Below are 26,751 nucleotides of genomic sequence, written 5' to 3' on the forward strand. Positions count from 1 at the left end.
TTCTCGTTCACCCTTGCGTCCTAAATCAAATAAGTAGGAATTGAACATATCCGACTATCCTTGAATCTAGACATGTTGAGTACATAGCTTTTTTTATTGATTTGCTTGAGCTATGGCCACGACTGGTACTGATATTTATTAACAGCTAACGTATCGGCGTTTTCTCCTTCGTCAGAGCATGAGAAAATCAAGGCCGTTAGTGATTTATTCTCTCAAGCCTCTTATCACCTACAAGATGCATCAAACTTCAGGCAACCTCAAACAGCAACACACTGGCTACCGACAACTTCGAAGTTTAGCTATGAGACCACTTTTGTCACTGTTTTCTTGTCCAAGCTAGAAAAACCACTGCTATATTGTCGTTACATGGTATAGATGGTTGTTGCTTCGTCTGCGCAACACGAAGAGAATTAGACACGTGCTTCAGTCTTCTTAACCAACAGTGTCCGCACATTAAGCTCACGATGGAGAAGCCGTTAGACAACTGGTTGACTTTCCTGAATGTGCATATTTACTTGCGGAATGGGATATGGAAAACTAAGCGGTGTCGAAAACCCAGTAGTGAAAACATTTTAATCCACTATTTTTCAGCGCATCCCAGCAAAACGAAAAAATCCGTTATAGTTAACATGTAAAGGACGGCGGCAAGAGTCTCATCGAGTAACCATGAAAAAACATGGTCTGTAAATCTGGCCCATAAAGTGGCAATATCCAACGGGTACACAGCTGGAGATGGTGCTACCCGACAAGCACGACATCCCTCTCGAAGATCCAATGTAGTAGATGACCTAGAAAAGATCCCTTTCTGTTTACCTTATATATGTGATGATATGAGCAGAGCGGAAGGGAGCTGCCTAGGAAAAGCGGGTCTAGAGAATGACATGAGGGTTGTTCAAATACCATCAGCAAACCTCAAGGGTCAGCTGGTACGTAATCGTGCGTATGACTGACTCTACAAAACTCCCAGCTGCGTGGTTAACTTGTATGGCAAGGAGAGTGATTGCATGCTATAGGGGGGTGATGTATCATATCACGTGCAGGTTCGGCGGTCACGATTACGGAGGGGAAACGGGACGCCCACTGTGTGTTCGGGTCAAGGAGCATCCAGATGGACTCAAAATCTAGACGTTCCATCCCACTCGGAGCACACCGTTGAATAAGTCATCAAAACTCCGAAATAGAGGTAGAGGTTACTATACTATCGTTCGAGTCCGAGACCGTAGCCCGTAGAACACCAGAAAAATTTAAGATCACAACCAAAAGTCCAGCAATGAACAGGAAGGATGAATGCATTGCGATCACAAACGAACTACCCCATTTCAAAATCCGTGCGGGTTTTGATCTACGGGGCGGGTCGTGAGGTCCCTATAAAAAACCCTTGTGACTCGTGGTTGTGCTATGTGGTGGTTTGTTGCGTTACCAAGTCTAGTGAATGAGGTAAGCATGTGTTGCTGTTTGAGTTTACCTACCGTTTGGATGATCTGTAGGTGATAAGGCGGTTGAGAGAATAAGTCACTAATGGCTTTGATTTCTCCAGGCTCTGACGAAGGCGAAAACGCCGAAACGTTAGCTGTTAATAAATATCAATACCAATCTTTCACAAAGTGCTTTGTCTATTTCACAAAAAAACGGAAACACCAAACAAAGTGATTTTCGCTTAAATTCGACATTTTCCTAACTCGAAAATCTTCATTGTATTTTCAGTAACGGACAAAATGCAAGTTGCTGTTAGGAAAATACAAATGGTCACCCCTGATGCAATCCAAGAATAACTTATGGCATACGGTAATCATCGATTACAATACGCGGTAAGTATGGCGGGTGTAGTGTAGTCCGTAAGAGGTTTCGCTGCCTGCACTATCGATCCGAGGTTTGAATCCGCCCTGGTGCTCACCAAACCTTTCATCACTCCGGGGTCGATAAATTGGTACCAGGATTGTCTGAGAGGATAAAAGCACTGACTTAACACATCGGCCAGCCCCCGCAAATCACTGTGTAAGTCAGTTACATATACGTAGATCTCAAACGATTTTGAAGTGAACTTGGTGGCATCCCAAGCGGATTGACTTAAGCCACACACTTTTTACTTTACTTTATATGCAATAAGTAGTAGTAAGTAAAGTTATTGAAAAGAAATATAAATAAAATAAAATATAAGTATAAATAATAAATAAGATAAATATAAATAATAATATAATAACACAAATATAAAAATAAATAAGTAAATAAATAAAATATAGAAATATAAATAAATAATAAAATGAACGAAATTTATGTATGTGCATCGGCGAAACGACTGAAAATCCATCCATCCAGGCAGATTTTAACCGAATTTTCGCGGACAGCTCAGGCAAATTTTCACCCGAAAACGGGCGGTCAGACTAAGAGAATCACGAAGAAGGCAGCACGAAATTTATGAAGAATCGGCTGAAGTTAAATTCTCTGCCGTGTACTCAAAATCAACAAATATGTTTGTTAACATTAACAAATGTTTGTTAAGATTCATTATAAATCATTACAAATGCGAACAAAAAACAACTTACATACAAATACTCGCAACAGAAGCACAGGGGTTTTTGTATGCTATCGATTATTTTTTGATCTCTACATGAAATGATAAATAAACAGCTAGAAAAAATGGAAATGAGAATTTCAAAGATACAGAGTGGTAGAGTTTTAGTTCACCGTGTCGTGCACAGAATTATTCCTCTACGTCTCTAACCTAGAGAGCAAGACACTGGGAAATCAAGCAAACAGAGCCAAAGCTACACGAAATTGAACAAAAAAAAAACCTTTGAAAAAGGAGAGAGAACTCATCTAAGACTACTGTAAAACTACTGTACTCTAGGAAACTATATTTGGGGCAAGAATGAGCAGCTGATGCAAAATCGGCATCGATTTACATGTGACGTCCAGAATAGAAAAATATTTGTGCAAGAAATATAAATATGGGTACGTAATAAGAATTCGTAGTTACACACAACACGACGACACAATTTCCAACACCGATTTTTTTCCTTGAAAAATAGTGACATTACCAAGTACTCACAAACATCTCGTCAACTTTTCTTTGATAGACAGAAAAGTTAAGTGTGCTAGGGAAAATGGGTGGAGCGTCTAGTTCACACTGTTGTTGATGAACACTATAGCTCACACGAACAAGACGGGGTTAAATGTCGACAGCATCGTCCGAATCCGTCTCCGAACTTGTCTCATCCACTATCGACATAATGACAGATTGTGGATTCTAGAAAATTAATTTTTTTCTTATTTTGCTGCTAAATGTTGCAAGATGCGGCACAGTTTTTCCCCGTGAGGATAATCCAGGAGAATATATGTACCGATTGCGTTCGTCGATGTCCGCGGATCGTGTTCTTCACTGCTCGCACTCGTCGCTCCTTGTCGCTGAGCCCGTCTGAATGCATTGCGCCCTGCTCCAGAGATCGTTCCAACGAAGAAGCCATTGTCGATGATGACGTCAACATGATCAATTCACGCTTTCTGAAAAAAAGTCTGGTCTGAAATTCACCATCAGGAATGCAAATAGAAACATAATTTGTTTATCGTCGTAAAAACTTCTTTTAAAGGCATCACCCCACGAATCTGGGGTGGTGCAGATTTCACGTAGAGTATTTGTATACGGGATGGGAGACTATGGAGAGGGGGGTGATTCCGTCCATTTCTTCCTAATTGCCGTAAAAAAACGGATCGGAAGATGCGGCGCCGCACAAGGTTGGCGCGCTCCAGTCGAACTCCCTGTAGAAAATAGTGCGCCAGAACGCCTGAAGCCGTATCTTTCGGGCCGTTTTTTACGGCAATTAGGGAGAAATGGACGGAATCACCCCCCTCTCCGTAGTCTCCCATCCCGTATACGAATACTCCACCTGAAATCCGTACCACCTCAGCTTCGTGGGGTGATGCCTTTAAAGAAGAAAAAAGTGTCTATGATATAACCATGACGAGTTCAAGCGATGAAATAAACGGAGATAGGTAAGCGAGAACTAGTCCCCATGGTGCATCCCCGTTTTCAGCTGTACATGGTTCTTATATGGATTGTACTCTCAAAATACAAATGTTGACAATTCAATGGGACCACCAAACCAGTGCACGGGGACCAGTTCTCGCCTCGTCTGAAAATACTTCAAGAAGAATCCTTCAACTTAATCATGCACGATTCTTTTGTTTAACAAAATTTTGACTACAAAAGAATATGTATGCGTACTGCATTATCGAGAGAGAAAAATTGCGAATTTACTTTATAATTCTTTCAAAACTATCGAATACTTCTTTTCTTGTGATATGTTCGCTAATATGAACACCATTTACAATCATTTTACTTAACATTTAAAATAATAAAGTATGGAATAGATTTGATAGAAGAATGGATGAAGAAAGATTTTTTTGCGAAAAAAAAGAAAATGGCAGATTTATTCATTTGCAAGCGAGTATACTCATTCAACCCACCGTTTCTCAGCACTGTCCTCTTCGCTACTCGTTTTTGTCAAAGCACTGAATGCTTTTTGTGAATCCAGCGACGAATCCAAAACATTTCTTTAAAAAAAGGTGATACTCGATTTTGTCCCAAAAATAACGCATGGCCAGCTCGAAAACACGTACCCATTCTCTTCGTCCTTGTCTTCGTCCGTGCTACTTTCGGCCGACGCATCAGATTGTGATTGCGGTTTAGCGTGTGGATTATTCGAATCCAATGATGAGAACAAATCCATGTTTTGATCGTCGACATTAGTGGATTGTCCTCCGGATAACTTCCGTAGGGATGGTGGTGGGCTTTGTGGTGAATCCGGTGAAGAGATAGGATTCACGTACGAGGTGACCGGTGACACAAAAATTGGATTTGTATACCTAAAATTCTACTGATCTGAAGAAAAAAACAAGGGAACCAAATGTGTCCCAAAAGTTGCGCATGGCGTGTGGAGTGCATATACTATATTTCTATGTTTAATGCACAATTTTTGGGACCAGTATCCCGGATGATACGCACCCCATAACGCCTCTGGACGGTGTTGGTTCAACTACGGTCGAGAGTCGATGTTCGGATGATGTCGACGGCAGTTCACCAGCTTGACGTAGTGCTTCCTGATAGGAGGTGGACTGCGGCAAATTCGACACATTCAACTCGGCCGGATCGTCATACGGTGTAGGTGATTGCTCCATTCGCTCATGAATCATCGATCGAGCGCTGAAAATCGATATTTGATCGTTGACGTTAGGGAGCGCAACTACGGACGTCATAAAACTAACCGTTGTCGACGACAACAGTTCTCATTGTTACAGTCACAACAACACTCCAAATCGAGATGCATCGGCGATGGATACGAGGCTCGTTGTTGTTTTGAGCGAGCTAAACGAGGATCTGGACAGAGGTGCAGAAACATTCCATCGATTTTTGCGGACTTTGCTGTATGGGGTAGTGAGAAGATCGTCAATGCAGATCCTACAGAGATCTACTTCTAAAAAATCAGAACTAATAGGTACTATATTCAAGGAGGCCAAAGTTTACAAACGAGTACGATATGCAGGTAATTCCTAACATTCTGGAGGGCCTAGGTAAGGGCAACAAAATAGCGGCAGAATAATAATGAATGAGAATAATGAGCGGCAGAATAATAATTTCTAATAAAATTCGAACTTCAACGCTTACTTTGTGGTATTCGGGCAGGGCTGTCTCGTTGGAAGGTCGAGGATCGTTTTGGCTTCCTCCGTTGAACTATTCGACTATCCGACCAACGACCATCCACATTACGGAAAAGAGTTTGCGAGTAGACAACCTGTAATGACTGCAATTGATGTCACGTTTTATAGATCCATAGGTTTAGTTCAACAATTCGCTGGAATCATAGAAATAAAAAGAATTGAAATGCTTATGTGAACAAAAACCGAATTTCTAGATGTGGGCGGAACCAGTGCGCCGTTAGACCAATCATGACGCTCTGGCCACGCCTCCTCGACAGAGCGGACCAATGACAAGTGAATGTGGTCAAAAACTCTATTTCTTTGCGACAAAATGTGCGCAGTTGTCAAAATCCACCTATTTGGTACCAAGCTGAGGTGAATTCAATTGCGACGATAGCAATACCTGTTGTCCTCCTGGTAATACACTTGGTTCATTCCACATGTGCACACCACTATCCTCAGACATTCCACTCGTTCGTGCTGGTGAATTTCGTACCAGTTCCGAACAATACTGTGATGATGATGAATGTCGCATATATGGGCTACGAGAGAATGCTGGAAGAAGTAGAAACTGTACTGTATGTAGGACACAATAAACCACTCAGAAATTCTACGGATAAACTTACGACTGTGGTGACCTCGTACGGGCGACTCGCGCAACGTACTGTCACGGCGTCGCGCCATTCCAGCTGAACTACGAGATGAGGATTGACGAGAGAATGTCGCTGATGTGGACGAGGGGAAACCGGACGAACTGAAATATTAATTTTGAAAACAACTAACTATGTCCTGTCTGGCCACAGTCCTTAATGTATTCCAAGTTTTTTGATTAGTGTTGTTCTTTTTAGCACGCAATAGAGCGTGGTAAATAAATAAATAACCAAATAAATAAGTAGATAAACAAATTCGAGATGAGTTTGAAGAAAATTGGCATGTCGACGGTTTTTGAATATTGATGTCTACCCTCGCGGCTCTTGCAACTCTTAGAACTCTGAAGTGTTTCCATGCATGGAGCAGGATCACGGATTCCCAGTTGTGATACCTTTTAGTTGTCGTTCGTCTGCATTTTTTGCTTTGTTTTTTTTTGCACTTTTTCTCCTATTTCTATTACTTTTTTTTGAATCCAGCTAACTGCGTCGCCACTCCTCCTCTCTTTGAAAAGCCTGTTCTGCTCCCTGAATTCCATTCACTAACAGCGATGCCAATATGTTGCGGTTATATCCATTTTTTATTTTTGTTGTTATTTTTGTTGTTTGTTGTTGTTTTTTTTTTTGTTCCTTTATATTACCCCCTCCCTCAATTATTTTTGAATCTCCTCCTATTGAATTCTGAGATGTTCTAGCTATCTTGGTCTTGACTATTGTCTGTCTGATTGCGGCGGTTAATCGTTTTAGGATCATGGAAGTTGGTGAACTCTCCTGCTTAGAGTCCTCGGTCAGATTCTCCCAAGATCCCAATGTGCTCGTTCTGTCCACGCATCAGGATTAATTGTCCAGGGCTAAGTGATCCACGAAAATGACTGCACCATTTTCCAGTAATAGCACATTTTTTAAAATGTTCTGATTGAGACAAAATGTGTTTTTTTGTGTATGCTAGTAAACAAATAAAAAATGTAAACAGTCTAGTTCGTAGTTCTCATGACAGTTTTCTTAACTCGCGATTATAAGGAGAGAGTGGTAAAAATTACAAGAGGAGGAGGATTTGATGAGCAATTGAATTCATTTTTCGATAAGCATTACAGTGAGCAGCTGAGATAAGTCTATGAGTAAATATTGATGACGAATCGAAAAATTCGCCCATTCGTAACGACGATCGCTCGAAGTACAGTAACTGTGGAACACGGTTTTTAAATCAAATCTAAAGTTTTAAGCTGAAAATGAAATCTAATAAGTTTGATTTGGGGAATTTGAACTGAGTTCAGTCTTGCGAACTCTGGAAAACTAGAAAAAAGGTCCCAACTACCGAGTTGTAGTAAATTATCGTATAATGTGACTTATGTTGGAATACCGATTTAAAATAATGGAATAAAATAGTTTGGCACAAGCAAGTAAATAAATTGTAGAATAAATAATTGAAATTAAAATAATAATAAAATAATGTGTAAAATAATAATAAATTAATAAAAGATGAATTAGAAAGTGCAAAGAAAGCTAGAGCGCAGAGAAAGGGTCCCGTCAGAGACCCTCTCTGCGTCTCTAACCTCACCGCCCAAAAACACGGTACCTGCTAGCTTGACTACATCTATAAGGAGAGCCACGATGATATTCGGCTAGATCGTCTTCGCTTGACGAGACCTCCATCCCGTAAGTGTGCGGGTCGATAGCAGTACAATAAATGCTGAAATCATTCAATTAGCGTACTTATTAGTGGATTTATCAGTGAGAGACGCCGGGATCAACGTACTCTTGTTCGGATCCTCTCATAGTACGTGGACCGGCTCGAACTACCGTAGGACGAGTACTCGTGCTAGCGTACATGTATGGATAACGTTGTTGTTCGTCCAACATACGAATACGATGCTCAAGCTCCTAAAATCCACGGATTCCACGGACACATGACAACATGTATTGATTGATGACGTCACGCACCTTTTCTTTCAACAACAATTCGTTCATACAATCGGTAAGCTTCGAATACATTTTATTCGTTCTTTTCAGCTTATTCTCGTACATTTCACGTATATCCTGAGCATGCTTCAGTTCTTCCCTTCTTTTCCGGATCAATTCCTTCTCTGAAAAAAGTGTGGATGAGATTGAATTTTTGAAGCAAAATTTTCTATAAATTGACAAAAAAAATTTCTACAACTTCCCATTGCAACATTGCTGAAATTTTCCAGAGTTTTGATTATTCAAGCTTCAATTATTACTAATTAATAAGAGCGTTATCGATTTTTTAAGGACTGCCCCGTTTTTTTTAGCCAGCTTTTCCCTTCTGTGGCATGTCTTCTCCGAGAAAAATTCTAACAATGATGCAAGATGATATGAACTTAAAATCTCGTAGTTTGTGTGCTATTTGTGCTTTATTCTAGAGACGAACGTTGGATATCAGTGGGCGTGGCATGTGCTCACTTGCTATTGGTCAGCGAGTTTCTTGCGTAATAATTCCAAATAGCCCGAATGTAAAGGGAGAAATATGCGTGCCACTCTCGACCAATGGGTGCAGGCAACATATAACACTTCAGTTCTTGGTTTTGAAAAATCTCCAAATAAATTTCTAAACAAATATTTCCAAACTTCTAAACATTCCAAATACTAGTGCAACAAGTAGTGCAGCTATTGAGGAAAAGGTTGAAGCTTTTTTCAGCGTCTAAAAAAATAGGGTACCTTCTCCAAATGAATTCTAAGCGAATAAAATGAACTGGGCAGGAAAAATCACCGTCTTCTCGTTCAGCAAAATTTTGAGCGTTTCCTTTAGTGATCGTCTCCGGATACTGTATATTTGCCGCATCTGCTCGCCATTTAGCAGCTCGACGGAAGAATTCCTGAAAAGGGAAAATTTCACAAAATAAACTATATTGTCCAGCGAAAAAAAATCACGTTTGTGTTGAAAACATATAGAAATCCATAAACGACGAAAATTTTCACGAAATTCCACCAATATCAGCTTGTTTAAGCTCCGCCCCCTATATTTCTCACCTCATCACCCATTTCCTTGAATTCAGCATATAATATATCCATATATTTGAGGCACTGCGTAAATGATGGTCGATTTCGAGGCGTAGTGCTCCAACATTGTCGCATTAACATCTTTAAACCGTCCGGAGCTGTTTCCGGTATGGGAAGTGAGAGGTTACTGTAAAATACAATGATTGGAGCAACAAAGTGCAAAACTATGCACAATAAACAAAGGGTTTCCTTGCAGCAAGTACTGTAAGAAATGAAAGAGTCCTTTTTCCATAAGTTTTTATTATTTTTCATAGAGTTTTTGCAATTGCGTGTCTTAGAGCAGCGCGCGTGGAATTCTGAGAAATTATCTCAAAAAAAGTGGTAGAGCATTGTGAAAATACAAGCTCTATCTTATTTTCTAATCACCCGTAAAAACATTAACAAAACTTCTTGAAGATGCGGCGTGTGCACAAAGCTGGCGCGCTCCAATCGAACTCGTTGTAGAAAATAGCGCGCCGGATCCCTCGAACCCGTATCTTCCGGGCCGTTTTTACGGCAATTAGGAAGAAACGGAATCACCTCCCCCTCCGTAGTCTCCCATCCCGTATACGAATACTTCACCTGGAATCCGCACCACCTCAGATTCGTGGGGTGATGCTTTTAAGGATGGAAGACTGTGTACAAACATGGGCTGATGGATTAAGCACGATCAAGAAAAAAGTCTCCTTCATGCAATCATGTTAATTACCAGGAATTTGTTTTGAATATTCCACAAATTTTTTCAAATAAATAACAAAATAATTATCTGAATTGACCAAACAGGAGATGAATAAATTTCGTAAATAATTTTCTGAAATGACCAATAAGGAGCTGAAGCGCCGGTCAGCCAATCATAAAGCGATAGAACGGCTGTGTACTAAAAATTCTTCAATCGACATCACTTACTTTGATCCAACTCCATAGATGATTGCCATTTGATTGATATTCTTATACGGTTGCTCTCTTGTCAATAATTCCCACAGTACAACACCGTATGAGTAGACATCAACCTAGGACACCAGGACTACAGTAATCAATCAATCAATCGGTCAGTCAAACAATCAAAGGTAGTAGCACAGTGAAACTCACCTTTTCACAACACGGTTGTTTCTTGATCACTTCCGGTGCCATCCAGCTTACCGTACCACAAAATGACATTACCGTACTATTCTGTTTCTTCTGTTGATGTGATGTACCAAAGTCGCATATTTTCACCACACCATCCTCATCGAATAGAATACTGTATGGGTGAATAAATGATTCCTTCTTTTTTTTTGAAACAAACACCAAAATAACTGAGTTTGTTGTCTGCACATCTTTTCATTTCATATTTTGTTAAAATATTTCAAAAATAATACAAATAGATGTGTCAGAAACATCCCATCAAATGAGAAAATAAAAACAAGAAATAACTGAATGAGACAAGAAACGCCTGAAAAAACGGCTGAGATCAATCAAGATCAATCGATAGTGGCTTGAGTATTGATTGATCGTAGTGGTAATCAATTTTTGTGTGAACTTACTTAGGACTTTTCAAGTCACGATGTATCACTTTATTCTTATGCAAGTATTCCATTCCTTCAGCAATTTGGCGACTCCATGAGCACCATTCTTGCCATCCTGAAAAATTGTACCATTACCACACGACAGACAGTATATTGCATGGTTTTTAAACAGGTTCAACTCAAACATCGTTCAGGAATCAATTTAATTTTAAAAAGAGCAAATATTGTTTATGATACTTCATAGAAATCGTCCGCACTCGGATTATCCCCATTCTTCCACGATTATTCTCCGATTCTGTTCCAGTTGTTGACTTTTATCACATACATGGTTTTCTTAACTGTTAATGTAACATAATTGATAGTTAATTTAATTGATAATTATGCATAATTACCAATAGAATCAATTAGCAAAATTACGATTTTAGCTTAATTATTAGCTTTTAATTATTGCATAAAACACCACATTAACGATAACTCATAGAAACCTAAAAATCCATAGAAGTTTAAAAAAATCTGTTGGCGTTGATACGGTGGTGGTTTCTTTTTTTGAAACTGAACCCGTCTCCTCCAATTTTTTAAAGGCATCACCCCACGAATCTGAGGTGATACGGATTTCAGGTGGAGTATTCTTATATGAGATAGTATATTATGGAGAGGAGGGTGATTTCCTTTTTCTTCCAATTGCCGTAAAAAACGGCTCGGAAGATACTGCGCCGCACAGCGCTGGCGCGCTCCAATCGAACTCGTTGTAGAAAATAGCGCGTCGGTACGCCTGAAGCCGTATCTTCTGGGCCGTTTTTACGGCAATTAGAAAGAAATGGACGGAATTACCCTAATTTCCATAATCTATGACTCCGTATAGGCTACCCGACCTGAAACCTGCACCACCCCAGATTCGTGGAGTGATGCCTTTAAATACTGTATTAGGTGTTAGTGTTGCATAACAGTTAACTAATTCAGTTGGTAATTATTTTGCACAATTACATAATTATTGCATTAAACATACATTAATGTCCTGTGTATGAAGAAGCCATAGCACATAGCCGTTAAAGGCATCATCCCAAGAATCTGACTTGTTATAAATTTCTGAGGACTATACGGGGCCGTAGATAGCAAAGCCGGGTGGTTCTCGCTCATCTCTCCCTGCATCACTGTAAACAGACGGCATCGGAATGCGGTTCCTTACGACGTCCTCTATTGCAAAGCGCCGCACTTGCGCCCCGCCCACGTCTGCGATTCGTCGGAAATCCATTTGGACGCCCAGATAGGCAATTCATTCCATTCGACCAATCGCAGGCGTGGGCGGGGCACAAGGGTGGCGTGTTGCAAAAGAGGACGTAGTAAGGCACCGCATCCTGAAGCCGTCTGTTTGCAGTGATGCAGGCAGAGATGAGCGATATCCCACCCGTTTTCGCAATCTACGTCTCCTCAGAAGTGTAGTCTTTGGCCTTCAGAAATCCATACCACGTCAGATTCGTGGGGTGATGCTTTTTTTAGTAGACGGCACCATTAAGTCCTAAGTTTTACACGATTGTTGGACGATTCTTACACGGTTAGTCCCCACATACCTAGCTAACTGGTGCCTTTCTTCTGTAATTTACAGTCGTCACTGTTAATGTCAATATTTGAGTGTTCCATGAAGGAATAGCAAAAAATAAGAATAAAACACAAATCACAAAGATAACACACATGAAGTGCTGCGTTTCTTCAAAAACAACTGATGCCATCTTCCCATCAAAAACAAAAGAAAATAAATCACAAATAGAAGTGCTGAAAGGCATTCGAAATAAAAATTGGAAATTAAACTAATGAAATTTTAAAATTCACAACTGGACTATAAAAATTAGAAGCGAATATTGAGTAGAAACTTCAAATTTTTTGCAAAAAAAAAAAAGAAAAAAGAAAAAAAAAGTAGCTCAACTCCGATTATTCTTCGATTATATTCGAAATCAACTCATTTACTTAATCATATCGCCATCCAACTCTTAGTTTGTGGATTATTTCAAGCTTATCCGTTTATTCCAAAAACATTCAAAACAAAAACAATATTTTCTCCTACAGTCTTACAGTTATTATACAGCTCGACATCAATTACTGCTTCATTTTCCACAAGTGTTAGAACAATTTAAAAACAGGTGGTATTTTCTCAGAATTATAACTCAACAATCAAACTATTTTCTTACAAATAACTACAATAAAACATTAAATAAATACAATAACTAATTAGGGATATTTATTATTTAATTTATTACATCATTTACATTCCATCTACCAAATATTTTTTTATTTTGTATTTTCAGTTAGAAAAAAAGGGAGAAAAACTCACCTATAACCCTGTCTGATTTCAAAACGTCGCCTAATTGGCCATTTGGGCAGTACTCCATAACAAGACAGAAACATGGAGCTTGTGTGCATACACCTCTGAAAAAGAAAAAAGCGATTACCGTAATGCATCCGGGCTCAATCCGGGCTTCGGGTCCTTTAAACTCACATAAATTTGATAATATTCGGATGATTTAAATGACGTAGATGTTTGATATCGGTTTCCTCCTTTAGTTTCACTTTTTTCACCGCCACAGTCTGCCCGTTCAAACATCCTCTGGAAATGGGCGTGGTTTAATCGGACTTGTGACGGAAGACTCTGCTTCTTTGACCTCTAACCTTCCCCGCTTACCTAAAAACTGCGCCTTGTGAACCGGCACCGAGCCATTCTAAACCCGTAATCGCTTCGAACGGTATCTCCCAATCGTCTTCTATTGACTTTACCCTGAATGTATAAGTAGTTGAGAAAAGCGGATCGATATTAATCAATAACTATTAATCGATAGATAGTAATCAATAATTATGTGGTAGACTTACAAGTCATTATTACTCCGCCCAAAATATCCCCATACTGGTCGGAAACATGCAAAAATACCTTCGTAGAGCGTTCCTGAAACACCAAAAGATTTGTTAGAATTGGCTCGAGCAATTTCAATCGATTTATTGATTTCCAATGACACTCACCAATCCCAGCCCTATAGTAATTGTTATTGAGCGGCTTTCCCTGAGGTGCTACTACGTTTTGATGCCGCTGAGCTTCTAAAAACAAAAAATAACATCAAGGATTTAACAAGGTCTATCACTTCCGTACAGTATTTGACAAGCGGGCTAGCCGTTTCTGATGGAAACGTTGGAGACAGGGCTGGGGGACCAGATCTCGCACAATTATAACAGGAACACGATTTTGTTGAGGTGCAGTACATCAAGACTACATTAGTAGGGTATGAATTTTGTAGGTACTAGAGTACATAGAGTACTAAATCACCTGCATATACGCTACTACACTTTGAAAGCATATTTTTCTGGAGAAAAAAACCCCTTCTTATAGGCAGAATGTAACGAAATAGATGATGGAAACCGGAATCTCTCCAGGAAATGATAGAGCTAGGGCGGTAGATTACGAATTCGTGCGTATTCACGCTCAATTAATTCTTATCATCTCGAAAAAGGGCGTGAGAAGAGGCCACCTATTGCGATTTCTCCTACGAAGCACCTTATTAACGCGCCACTCTCGTATATGCGCTAATTCCCTCAGCAGGCTATTCACTGAATTCATTTTATTGAAATATGCTGCTGAGGAAGTCTCATTGATTTTTGAGCTCACGCTCACGGATACGGCGCGTGTGTGATTGTAGCGCGTTGCAAGGTGGGTCGTAGGAAAATTTGTAGCGGAAGGGCGTTCCCCACGCCGTTTTCCAGAGTGACTAAGGGAAATTGAGCGTGGCCTCACACATAGTCATAATATCCACCCTGAAATCTATATTGTCCATGAAAAATTCCAACATTCAACAAAATTCAACTTTAACTTTATGAACAATTTTGAAGAACTACAGATAATTCCTTCGCTTGCTCCTTCACTTTCATTCATTTTCTATGAGTGTTCTTTTTAATCAGAAAAAAAAACAAATAGCCTAATTATACCTTGATTTGCTTCGTGCCTTGCCATTCGATGCGCTATTGGCGTATTCGGGGCGCTTTGAGTAACCAGCGTTGACGACAAAGCGGTGGGAAAATTCGCCGGTTCTGAAAAATTGATAAGGTCATTCGCATAAAAATTGTATTAATCCTGGATTAGTTCCCCTGATACGATACGAGAAGAGTGCAAATAATGATGTGAAAAATAATGTGAAAAAATACGATAAGAAAGTGACGGGTCCTTTAAATTCGACCCAGGCGGCTCGTGTTAGTGCGATAATTACGCGTTAACATGGCTGTCGATAACAATAGAAGATGAATCACGTGACCCCTCCTCCTCCATTGTCGATCAATGAATTTCCAAGAATTATTTCTCTTTTGGAGTGAACTTGTTTAGGATCATATGCACCCAGAGCATCGACCGAGCAGAGACGTAGAAAAATGCACAAAGATCACTATGTGGTACTAGACTCTAGCTGTCTGGACTCCGCACTCAATCACATCATGGAAGAAGCGGATGCAGTAGCGAAAAAAATCCAACGAAAAAAGTTCCTTTTGTTCTACTCTGCTTCTCTAATCAGAAACAAGCGTATAGTAATAGAAATAAGGTCAAGATTACCTTTTTTCAACAATTACCCCAGGTTCGACAAGCACTTCTTCTCTGCGTCTCTTCCTGCTTACTATTCTTATCTGACTCTCTCTCTCTCCTCCTCTCTCGTGCTCTCTCCGCTTCCCATCAATCTTTTCGTAAAGAAACAAAGATGATGCAATTATTTAGCGACCAATTCCCGTGTTACTCTGCGTCTCTGACCATCGCTGCTGAGCTGCGCAAAAGTGTTTTGTGCAGTTAGAACCGCTGAACACAGTTCATTGTTGACGTTAATGAACAGCAAACTTAAATAGAGGGCAACGTTTTCACTGAAACTACCCTACGTCTCTGCCCTATGACGTGACTTGCTGTGCCCTCGCCCCCTATTTCTAACCCGCATGTTTTTTTTCTTACATAGAAGCGGAGAAAAACAAAGATACAGTTCTCCTCCCTCTACGTCTCTACCCGCCACAATGATGATAATAACAGGTCCCACCCCCACATTCCATTTCCGTACCGATTATGTGGAAATTGCTGGAGAGCACAGATCACTGCAAAGAGAGAAAAGTGTAGAGGAAGGGGGCGGTCCTTATGCATAGAAAGCGCACAGTTGTACTGATAGTGCGCGATGGGACCGGTGTTATGGGACACCACTAGCAGAAACATGACAAAAAACCCTTAAGAAGCATCATGGATCATAAGATATTCATATAGAAGATTTAGAACTATAGATATAAAACTTTCTTTCGAAAAACTTCGGAAAACTAATTCTAATGGGTCCCAGATATGAAGAACTAACTGAAACTTCGTTAGGCATCGTTGTTACAGTAGTTATTGTGACTTAGTCTAGCTCAAAACACTGTAGTTTTCATTTGGAGAATATTCAACTCAATCGTAATTCGTTCATCGAACAAAAGAAAAAAGAACGTCCAATCAGGACCGCTCCAAAAGCTCCGCCCACAGCTGGATCGTTGGAAATAAATGGGGGTGAAGCTGAAGCAGAGGTTTTGTTCTCGTTCTTGTGGTTACGGTAGATTTCGAATGTAAAAAGGGAGAATAAAACTAATGCGAGAAATTTCATGAGAATGATATATGAAAGAACACTGGGTTGCAGCGCGAAGTACACGCTTGCACCGCGCGCGCGCGAGCGTGCGTCCGTCCGTGCTGAGAGCGCAAAAGAGTGCAGTTGAGTAAACAGCAGTTATCACGTGTTCACGGATGGCAGAAGGGCACACGGCAGGGCGCCGTCGGTCCGCCCAAAGCGCAAAATCACAACGCACTAACACATATTATCTAAAAGTTACACGTGTCGAACACACAGAAAGATAACAACGCGTGTGCCGTGTTGTTGTGCAAAATTTCGTAGACTTCGTTCCATTTTTCCGATGACCAAAACAACCAGAGAACAGTATTAAGATGGACGAGATAGCGAAACGCGTACAGCGTGAAGAAAAACGCTTCGTGAACACTCGACAACTTCCCAGCGTTTTTTTTTTCTGAACTGCTCTCGATGTTTCTAGGATCGTGGAGCAAAAATAAAAACTTGTTGAAAAGAATTTCAAATGAAGATTATTCCACTCTCAGGACCAAAAATTTAGAGCACATTCTAACGCTGAGATTTTCTGCGGACGAGTTCGTAAGTGCAACATCCGATTACTGTATCACAAGGACGAGTTTACACGGAAACTTCGAATACGAACGAATAACTTCTAAATTACGAAAAATTACCATGCTAGTGCCTCTCGAAGACATGAGACTTGAACAAGACCTAAACTAAATACTAGTACATCTAACGATATGCGTAAAAGGAAAATAGAGAAATAATTAAATGGGGAGGAGCTTAGAGTTGATACCGTTAACGACGTTAAGACGATCAAAACTTCTCAATAATGTACAATTGATTGGTAGACTATGTAACCGCCATTGAAAAAATAATTGCTGATAGTAAAACAAGAGAAAGGCATTCGGCTATGATTGGCCAGTTGACCAATCATAGCCTTGGAGTATGTCAGGACCAATCAGAGGCCTGCAAGTAATGTGATAGATTGAGTCGAAAGTTCTGGTCCGTTTTGGTTTGGTCCCACTATTATTCTTCCAATAAATGCTCGAAAGAAAACAATTCTTTTTTCAGACGCAGTAGCCTTCACTTAATTCATTCTTTTTCACAATCACTAAGACTATTTCGAGTTTTCCGAGCTCTCCTGCTGCGGAAGAACCGACACTTTTCTTGGGAGAAAATTCCATACACAAGATTCTATCATTTATAATCCATGTATAGTTCACGATGTTCTCGAGGAAAAAAAGAAAAACGCGACAGAGACGTAGAGGAGCAATGATCACAGGCTACTCTTCCTCCCTCTCTCTCTAGCTTGGTCTCTTTAAAAGTATAATCGAGAAATAAAATGGAAATGCACGTTTTTTCTTTTTAGTATCAATGATATTTTCTGGATAAGGCGACCGGAAGTACAGTAAGCTTAATGTTGATGTTAGCGTGGTCTTGGAAGTAGGAAAGCTGTGGACAAAATGTGATGCGTGCGACAAAATGGAATGTGGGTCCTGAGAGGAAAACGCGAAGGATGAGACAGCGGCCGAGTTCTCCTCCGGGAAGACATTTGCCACGTGTGCTACGAATACGTATCAGGTTGTGTGTGTGTCTCTTCGGGTGCAATGGATGCTGCTGTCAGCGAAAACTCTGCGGTGGTCAAAGACGCAGAGTAACAGTCCGGTGGCACCACCGTCGAATCTCGAGGAGTCTCGGAATTTCTTGGCCGAGTGCCAACTACTACCGGAGTGCAAAATTAGCTAATCAAACCTGTCATCGAGCAACAAAAGATGGGAGGAAAATTGAGGAAAGGAGAATCCAAGAGAGGAAAATTGGAAAAAAATTATTAGTTGAGTAAAATGATCTTCTGTAACAGTGTGGAACCTCTCGCGTACGAAGCAGAAGAGAAAAAAAAAACAAACAAAAAACCGTACACGTACGAAAACAAAAAAAAATCAAATCCTAGCTCGGGAATTCTGTGAAAATCACAGCTTGTTGGAATTTTCCGGGAAATTCTATACAGGGAAAGTTCCGGAGAAACCCCACCCCGCCTTTGTAGTTTCCCGCCGCACTTCAAAGGTGAATTATCGACGAACATGGAAGATTCGAAAGTCGTCGATGCCTCTTCGAACGAGAAACGAGGACGAGTTATTTGGGGCAAAAAGAAATTTATTTCACGGTGAAAAAGCACAGAAAAATCGGATAAACCCGCCCACAAGCACAATACAAACAAAGCGGAGGGAAAAACTCGTTAGATTTTTCAGTTTTCACGTTCCCCTCCGTGCACGCGATATCATCCTGAATGAGATCATCCTGAACCATTTCTACGAGTGCAATATTGCTGCTTAAACGGAAATTTTCGATTATATCGCAGCCGCTTCCGCGATAATTGAATTAAAGGTCACCGCATGCCGTCCAATGACTACTGTATTCTGTCGCCGAAGCAACAGAATGCGTGGAATTTGCTTGGGAAGTGACGATCAATGATCCGCTAGCGTATGGTGGCGGAAGGGGAACGCAGTTACGAGGAACAGACGGGATGATCACGCGATTCTGAGCTGAAATTGACCGGTGCCTCGGTGCCGATCGCCTGGTGGGCGTGGTCTTGGGCGGAGTCTTTGCGAACGAGCGAGGTTCGGTGGCTGTCGCGAAGACATATTACGCTAATGAAAAAGTTGTTTGCGCTGATAACGTGGGAAAAAGTTACGGTAAAAAATGATAGGTATCCGGAAATGGACAATTTTGCACTCGTACTTTGTCCATGATATGCTACAGGATATTGTTGTTGATCTTATTTTTATTTTATTTCATTCTTATTGTTGTTTTTATTGACATGTTATTGTTACTATTCTTTACGAAAAAGTCATTAAGGAAAGAAAAGGCGACTTTATGTTTACGCATGCACTTAGTTTATAGTAAATGATCCAGAAATAATCCCAGTATTTCTTTGCACACCGAGTCAATCCTGGATTTTTCTTCGGTAGTACCGCAGAAGTAACACCACTTCTTTGAGAAGCCGAGCCGATACGAAATATGGACGGGATCTGTCGAGACACAAAACTCGCGCAAAAGAATGCGCAGCAAAATAAACCGAAATTAAAGACTGACATGAGGAGACGGTTTTACGGGAGCTACTGCGGGACTTCCGCAGAAAAATGACGAAAACATGCACATAGTGGATTCTCTCGAAAATCACTGCTTTCATAGTAATCATTTCATAGCGTGAAATCTACACATTTTCTTTATAAGAACACTTAGTCCATCTTTTATCATTTATTTTCAGGAATGCTAAGGTATGGTTTACTACTGCGGAAGAACCGCAGCAGTAAATGGCGATAGATGCAATGTAAAACTACAAATACTAAGCTATTTTACAGTTAATAGATTGATTCACATATAAGCAACGCTCCCAAAATCCAAAAAATAAAATCTCGCTTGAATCTAAAAAATTAATCATCATCATCTAGTGAAAGGACTGATCGGGCCAGTTTGTTCGGGAGTACCGCAGCTCTACGTTAAGCAGTAGAAGAAAGTGGTTAATACTGATGAAGTTTGACAAGTAGGAGCAGAAAAAAAAAACAGAAAAAAAAATTAGATGGACGCTATAGTGCTTACGTTTCTTCGTGAATAAGAATTCAAAAAATAGAAAGGTTGAAGGACAAACCTACAGTAATCCTAAGCGGCCAGGAACAAGGAGAAGTTCTGATGTCCGCGTAGTGCACTGTAGATTGAAATGATGCGCGACTACTGCGTGAGAGAGAAAACTATGCCCGACGACGGAGGATTTTCGAAATGACTGGGACCGAGACCGGCAGCGGCAGCGCCTGTATGTCGCTGCTGTTGTTGACGTGTAAATAAAGACTGTGCCGATGGACGGAAAATCGTCGACGTGTCGCTTATCAGCGACAGCGGAGACAAGGCGCCAAATGACGATCTTCGCCAGGTTGCGACGGCGCGTAATTCACCGGCTGCCGCTACGTATTCTGTTTACCGACGACGGCTGGTTTAGTCATCGAGATAAGCGCAAAAAGCACTACGTGGAACAACACGCTGAACGCTACGATCCACTTTTGCAGCTGGTTCGGAAGTGAAACACTTTCGTTGCATAAAAAATGCATGCTTCAATTCAGCTGCCTACCGTATTTGACCTTTCGAATCATAGTTCGTTTAGTGGTGACAAACAATAAAATAGATTTAAAAGTGACGAATCACGGAGGCGAATGACATCACTTTTCCCAAAAGTGACCGAATACGTGCGGAGTTCTTACACGAATGTTTTCGTCCCTGGACTTATGTACACAAACAGATCTTCCCGTTCGTAGAAGAAAATCGGGGCAACCAGCCGAAATTCTTCGACACACCTCTATGCAAATTAGGTTGAAATCTACGCGGTCAATCATTTTCGTATAAGCTAAGGACCCCAGCGAGAACTGATCCCCAAACTGAACTGACCTTTCCTTCAAGAGGTCATAACTGATTCTGCGTCAACATTGCATTTGTTTGCTAATTTCAAAAAATACAAAACGAGAAATTCAAATAGTAATAATAAGAGCAGTGCATACCGTAATGATACCGGAAAAATTAGCAAAATTACTGTAAAATATGCTGAAATGGTGAAAAATTGTGCGGAATAAGAATGAATTCTTTCAAGTAGTGTTGCTTCCAAATTTTAAAAGACTACGGTGATTGCGGAGACGCAGACGGAAAAGAACTGTAGGGACCAGTTCTCGCGCAAATGTTTTGTAACGACGAAATGGTTTTAGTTTAATTGTATTACCCAAGGAAAAGGCGTCTGACGCTTAAGAAGCAAATCAAAAATTTACTGAAAGATCAATTTTAGCATAGTGGAGATGAAAAGTAAAAAAGTATGAAGGAAAAGTAGACACAAAAAAACAAAAATAAAATAATAAGAAAAAAAAAATAAAATTTTGGAAATAAAGTCGTAGTCGTGCTTTCTACATACAATGTATTGATATTATCATTACATTAATATTATCATTCATTTGACACATACTGACTAATTTCTCCATCTGTCTTGGTACTTTTCCGTTGTTCGTTAAAGGAATCACTCCACGAATCTGAGGTGGTACGGATTTCAGGTAGAGTATTCGTATACGGGATCGTATATTATGGAGAGAAGGGTGGTTCCGTCCATTTCATCCTAATTGCCGTAAAAAATGGCCGGGAAGATACGGCTTCGGGCGTACTTGCGCTCTACTTTCTACAAGGAGTTCGACTGGAGCGCGCCAGCCTTGTGCACGCGCCGCATCTTCCGGGCCGTTTTCTACGGCAATTAGGAAGAAATGGACGGAATCACCCCCTCTCCATACTCTCCCATCCCGTATACGAATACTCCACCTGAAATCCGGATCACCTCAGATTCGTGGGGTGATGCCTTTAATGTTTTGGAAGAAAAAAAATTGTTGTTTTTGTACTACGTAAAGTTTTTTTGGTTAAAGCAATGAACAAAAACGTTTATGTCGTCGTTACTAGAACATCAAACACATATTCAAAGAAAAAAAAAACTCAAACAGCCACGTGTACAGCGGTTTTTTCACTAGGAAACTACGAATATGGACAAAATTACAGAATATCAAAAAGTATTGCCTTTTCTTGGCACCAATCCAATTAACTCGGAGGAAGCCAATTTAACCGTGGAAAACCAGGGTGAAACCAAGCGAAACTAGTGTGGCTAAATGTTCGAGCCAAGGTGCTATGGATTAGGAATAGATGAGGTTGTGAGAGTAGATCAATTATTTAAGTGAAAGAGTTTAAAGAATAGAACCTTTTAGATCCTGAAAAGAATTGTAAGGCACTTGAGTAAATATATTCAGCTAGAAAATGTGAAACAGCAACTTAGGTCCCCCTCCTCCCGCATCTCCTAACCCTTCCAGGACTACATGTTTTTCGTATAACTATATCGTATAACTCTGTTATGTACACACCTGTATCCTCCTGGGTCCCACGTGGAAACCTATGAGGAGTACCTCGGAAAGGTTAGAAATATAGAAGAAATATAATAGAAAAGTTACAAATATAGAAATACAGAAGAAATAGGAACAAAACCTAATTGTTGTTAACAATATTTGAGTATTTTATTTGAGTATTTTATTTATTTTTTTTATATTTTTATTTGAGTCGAATTCGAAGAATCTCTCCTCGAGAGGTAGTGGAGAAAAAAAGAATGTCCCTAATTATGAGCAAATCGCGAATTGTAGTCACAGTTCAAGAAATTGTAGTCATGGTTCAAGAAATCAAAATATCTCATCTGCAGTCCTTTAAAAACCTATTGGAACCAGGATCGCAACGGGACAAAAAGAACCGTAGCGTGTCCGTAATTACGTGCGCATTACAGTATCACAGCGTCCGAAAAGATCTAGAGATCCAGAGGCCAGGAGATCTCGGAGCTAACGTGCGCTTCGGCAAAAATCTGCTCCAATGCAACGTATGATGCAAGATGCGGAAGTGCTGGTGCAAAAATGTCGCTTTAACGAATCAAGTGATAGATTTGCATCCAGCGGCCGTGAGATAGTGCAGTTTGAAAGGAGGTATGAGACAGTGCAGAAAAATATGAAGGATAGAAAGTAGAAACTAAAAAGAAAATAATGAGAGAAGCTAGGATTGGCAGGTAATCGCCCGTCTAAGCGCAGTGGTTGGCCATCCGTCATTTGCACGGCAATGTTTTCGTGCGATACAATGTAGATAGAAAGGTGCCGGATGAGTCATATGACTGGTTTCTGGGCGACCTCTGCGTCAAGCGGACGCGGTCGGGGACGACAGATCGCGCGCGCGCGCGCTCTTCGATTCCGCTGATTTTTTTTCTGCTGTTCATCTCGACCTTCACAACACCTTAAGATGAATTACTTGAATTCCGTACACAAAGAAGGCAAAGCATCGGATACGGTAGGCGGTACGGAGTACGGTATAACACTAAGAGCAACCCTAAAGTAGCAGCTTTTTTCAACTGAGATTATTATTTCGCAAAACATAGAACATAGAAACATAGAAGATAGTGATAACGCTGTTAGGCTCAGAATTTTTAAGAATTTTTAAAATAATAAAAATTCTAACAAATCTACATTTACTTTGTAACTTTGATTTTTTTACCTTCCACAAATTTAGCACACCTTGCGAGATTCTACTGGAAAAACACTAAAATTGTCACCATTGTAGACCAAAGCGAGAGTGAGCGACATTAGCGAGCGACAATGAGCGACTTCAAGCGACATCAGCGAGCGACGATGTGGAGTATAGCGCGTGGAGAGCAAATAGTCAAAAATGTATGTTGAAGTAATCGCTCTCCAAAAAAAAGTGTCATCAATAATGACATATTTCAGGAACGTTTACAACACTAAGCGGTTTTGAGTGACAGTTAGAATATTCATGAAGAAAAACCAAATTTAGCAGAGAAATAAACCAGACATTTTACAAAGAATTTATAGCAAATTTAGCGTTTAGAGTCGGCGTAATCGCTGCGTAAGGCAAGAAATACATACGAGCGATAGCGGGGAATAACTGTTACAGCTCCGATAGTTGTTGCTTTTTTACCGATTCAGCACTAAGTTGTCTGATGTGATGAAGAAGGATATTTTTATACTTTTAGCGAGAATAAGCGAGAAGTAGTTTCGCGAGTGAGATCAAGAGGGAAGCGATGTCGCAAGAAATGTAGTAAAAAAGAATTGTAGATCGTAGAAAAAAGCTCTCTTTTCGCCAGCGGAATGAAATCAAAATCTAGGCCAGTTTTCTGATCCTTGAATAGTCTAGTTGACCGTCAGCAAAAGGAAGTGATGGGGAGCGAGCATAAGCGACAGTCGGGCGATAGTCGCGAAGTCGGCGAAAGCCCTGAAGATGACACAACTAGCAGTCGAATGCGTAGCGGAGCTTGGGGAAGTGGAATGGAGGCAGAATGGTTCCGGATGGAAAATCGATGCTTGTACTTTCGAGTCGTTGATAAGGTTACGACGGAACGCCCGGTATGATGGCGATTATCAAACAAATCGGTAGCGGAGGGGCACGATTTCTAGGAACAGTTGTCCTTGCGGAAATAACGGACTGATTGACTGATTTGTGAATGCCTAACCGCTGAATGAATGAGCTTGACGTTCGAAAATTGGGAGAACTTTAGGATCGTGAACGGGACCGAAAAACTCGTCCAGAACTGCTAGAATCGTTGATGTGGAGAGAGGGAAAAGCACTGGCGCTTAACAGGAAAAATAAGGAAAAATGTCTCGACACACGAATTCGTGGAAATAAAAACGATGAAGTGCACATACGATAGAGAGTGCGAGAGAAGAAAAGAAAGTTCCGAGGAAGCACAGGAAAGTTGCACGAAGTTGTTGCCTGTGAAAAATCACTGGATCAATAGACACAGCATAACAATAAAAGTGTGCAAACAGTTCCCTAGAGTACGTAATTGCACAAATCATAAAAATAAACGACATCATTGCAACATTAAAACCCGTAGCGAACATCATGATGATAACACAACGGCGTGAACAATTGTCATCAGATTCATCCCCAAAAAACAGATACGGACCGGTGATTTTTTTGCACTTGCAGGGTTTCCCAAAAAAAAAGGAAAAAAAAATAAAATTATCGACTGAATGCAATTTTTAGAAGAGCATGTAATGCGTTCAGAACACCACATCATGCAATAGTCAGAGAAAAAATATCGAGGGAAAAAAAGAAAAAAGAAAGAATACAAAAATTAACACCACTAAAAAAGAGCCTCAAATATCGCTGAACTTTTGAAATTTTTTTTCTGGTGGGGGGAGAACGAGCTACGTAGAAATAAGAGAAAATGTATGATTGAACTATATGTGAATGAGAGAAAATAGAAAAATGCTGAACAAACATGAATTTGACCTTTCGTGTTTGTAAACTATGTTGGGGACCACTTCTCGCCGTGTTAATTTTAACATTATGATGAAAAAATGGGTTTCAATTAGCTGAAAAAAATACGACAAAACCCAGTAAAATGAGTAGTTCTAGTAAAAGAAGGAAATATTTAACATCCAGGAGAACTTTGCACAAATTCCAGTATTTCCGAAAAAAAAAATTCGGAAAAATAAAACTAAAAATAAAAGAAGAAGAAGGCAAACGAAGGGGATAATTCATAGAGTGAACGCAAGAAGATTTTTGTGATTTTTGAAAAATATAAAAACTGCAAGCGAAAACAAAAGAACAAGTAAATAATTTTACAACACGTCAATAATTTTCAAATATTACTTACCATTAGGCGGTGTAATAACGTCTAATGACGTGAGCATCGTTGTGGTTGTCATTTGAGCAGATTTTGATGACGATGGAGCAGCAGAGCACTCGACGACGACGACGTCACGTTTCGTCGGATATGCACGAATTGTGGTCTTCAATAACAATCCATTCATTCATATTCGAAAATTCGAACAAACGATACGATGAAGACGACGTTACCTTGAGGTGTTCTGGCGTGAGTACGATCGGTCGCGACGATTCACGAGGCACGTCGTCGAGCTCCGCGTAACAACACGGACACCAACGTGATAAACAGGTGCTGGACAGCCTAAAATCACCATAGAAGATCGAGCTGGGGAAAAAATCAGGATCTGGTTGAGTGGGAAAAAAACAACGCGACGACATGACAACGCATGATTGATTCCGGTTCACGTGCGAGACTGATGTGAATTCTGGGCCACGATAACGATTCCATGAACGGAAACGTCGACATTGTTTTTAGATATGCACATCGCAACGTGAAAATGTAGGCGGATGACAAAAACAGGATTCGTTGCTTCTCGGACAACAGGAAATTGAAAGACGTGACCAAAAATTAAGTGCGAGTTCACTACCACTTGATCTGAACTGATGGAAATCGATAGATGCGCTCGAAAATGTTGCTGGGAAAGATAAATGTGTTTATTTACGCTAAAGAAATTGTGTCATCTAACTCAAAACAAACAGCCAAATTCTTTGCCTCGGCGAAAACTGGTCCCCACGCGCATTTGATCGATAACAAGATCGATATTCACGTTGGTACTTTCGCACATTAAATTGGACTTCATCTAGTAAATATCTCGGGAAATATAGTCAACACAGAGGAGATGGTAGTATTACCAGTGATCCTATTGATAAATGAAGAGAACCAGTTTTCGCTATGAATTTTATTTCAAAAAATTGAAATTGACGAGAATTAGCTAAATGAGTAGCATGAGTATTTAAAAAGCTGCTTTTTCTCTCCTTTTGCAAGAAAATAATTTTAACATGAAGAACAAACAACACTCGAATGTGGTGGCATTCAGCGAGATCTGGTCCTTCATAATATTTCTAAAATTGTACGTC

At 40.3% G+C, this 26,751-nt stretch overlaps 1 protein-coding gene across 3 annotated transcripts in view; it reads right to left on the reverse strand.

Annotated features, from left to right (window-relative positions):
- Positions 1 to 3,169: 3,169 nt before the first annotated feature.
- The window catches only part of RB195_004782 (uncharacterized protein), a gene marked incomplete at both ends in the record, with an annotated part of 42,184 nt that continues 18,602 nt past the window's right edge, over positions 3,170 to 26,751 (reverse strand). For 2 of the 3 annotated variants that reach the window (XM_064182774.1, XM_064182775.1), the window contains 25 exons: positions 3,170 to 3,247; positions 3,342 to 3,501; positions 4,465 to 4,551; positions 4,618 to 4,863; positions 5,003 to 5,200; positions 5,263 to 5,362; positions 5,663 to 5,789; positions 6,098 to 6,249; positions 6,321 to 6,448; positions 7,918 to 8,031; positions 8,098 to 8,222; positions 8,283 to 8,425; positions 9,070 to 9,175; positions 9,330 to 9,486; positions 10,245 to 10,348; positions 10,428 to 10,578; positions 10,862 to 10,958; positions 13,170 to 13,264; positions 13,335 to 13,442; positions 13,518 to 13,610; positions 13,703 to 13,775; positions 13,850 to 13,924; positions 14,807 to 14,908; positions 25,664 to 25,799; positions 25,867 to 25,975. In XM_064182774.1, coding sequence (XP_064034041.1) covers positions 3,170 to 3,247; positions 3,342 to 3,501; positions 4,465 to 4,551; positions 4,618 to 4,863; positions 5,003 to 5,200; positions 5,263 to 5,362; positions 5,663 to 5,789; positions 6,098 to 6,249; positions 6,321 to 6,448; positions 7,918 to 8,031; positions 8,098 to 8,222; positions 8,283 to 8,425; positions 9,070 to 9,175; positions 9,330 to 9,486; positions 10,245 to 10,348; positions 10,428 to 10,578; positions 10,862 to 10,958; positions 13,170 to 13,264; positions 13,335 to 13,442; positions 13,518 to 13,610; positions 13,703 to 13,775; positions 13,850 to 13,924; positions 14,807 to 14,908; positions 25,664 to 25,799; positions 25,867 to 25,975 — 3,064 coding nt within the window. Of the gene's footprint in view, positions 3,248 to 3,341; positions 3,502 to 4,464; positions 4,552 to 4,617; positions 4,864 to 5,002; positions 5,201 to 5,262; positions 5,363 to 5,662; positions 5,790 to 6,097; positions 6,250 to 6,320; positions 6,449 to 7,917; positions 8,032 to 8,097; positions 8,223 to 8,282; positions 8,426 to 9,069; positions 9,176 to 9,329; positions 9,487 to 10,244; positions 10,349 to 10,427; positions 10,579 to 10,861; positions 10,959 to 13,169; positions 13,265 to 13,334; positions 13,443 to 13,517; positions 13,611 to 13,702; positions 13,776 to 13,849; positions 13,925 to 14,806; positions 14,909 to 20,095; positions 20,153 to 25,663; positions 25,800 to 25,866; positions 25,976 to 26,751 lie in introns of all 3 variants that reach the window. The other variant, XM_064182776.1, reaches the window with a different exon arrangement.

Source organism: Necator americanus, chromosome I (assembly GCF_031761385.1).
Source record: "Necator americanus strain Aroian chromosome I, whole genome shotgun sequence".
Classification (NCBI taxonomy): Eukaryota; Metazoa; Nematoda; class Chromadorea; order Rhabditida; family Ancylostomatidae; genus Necator; species Necator americanus.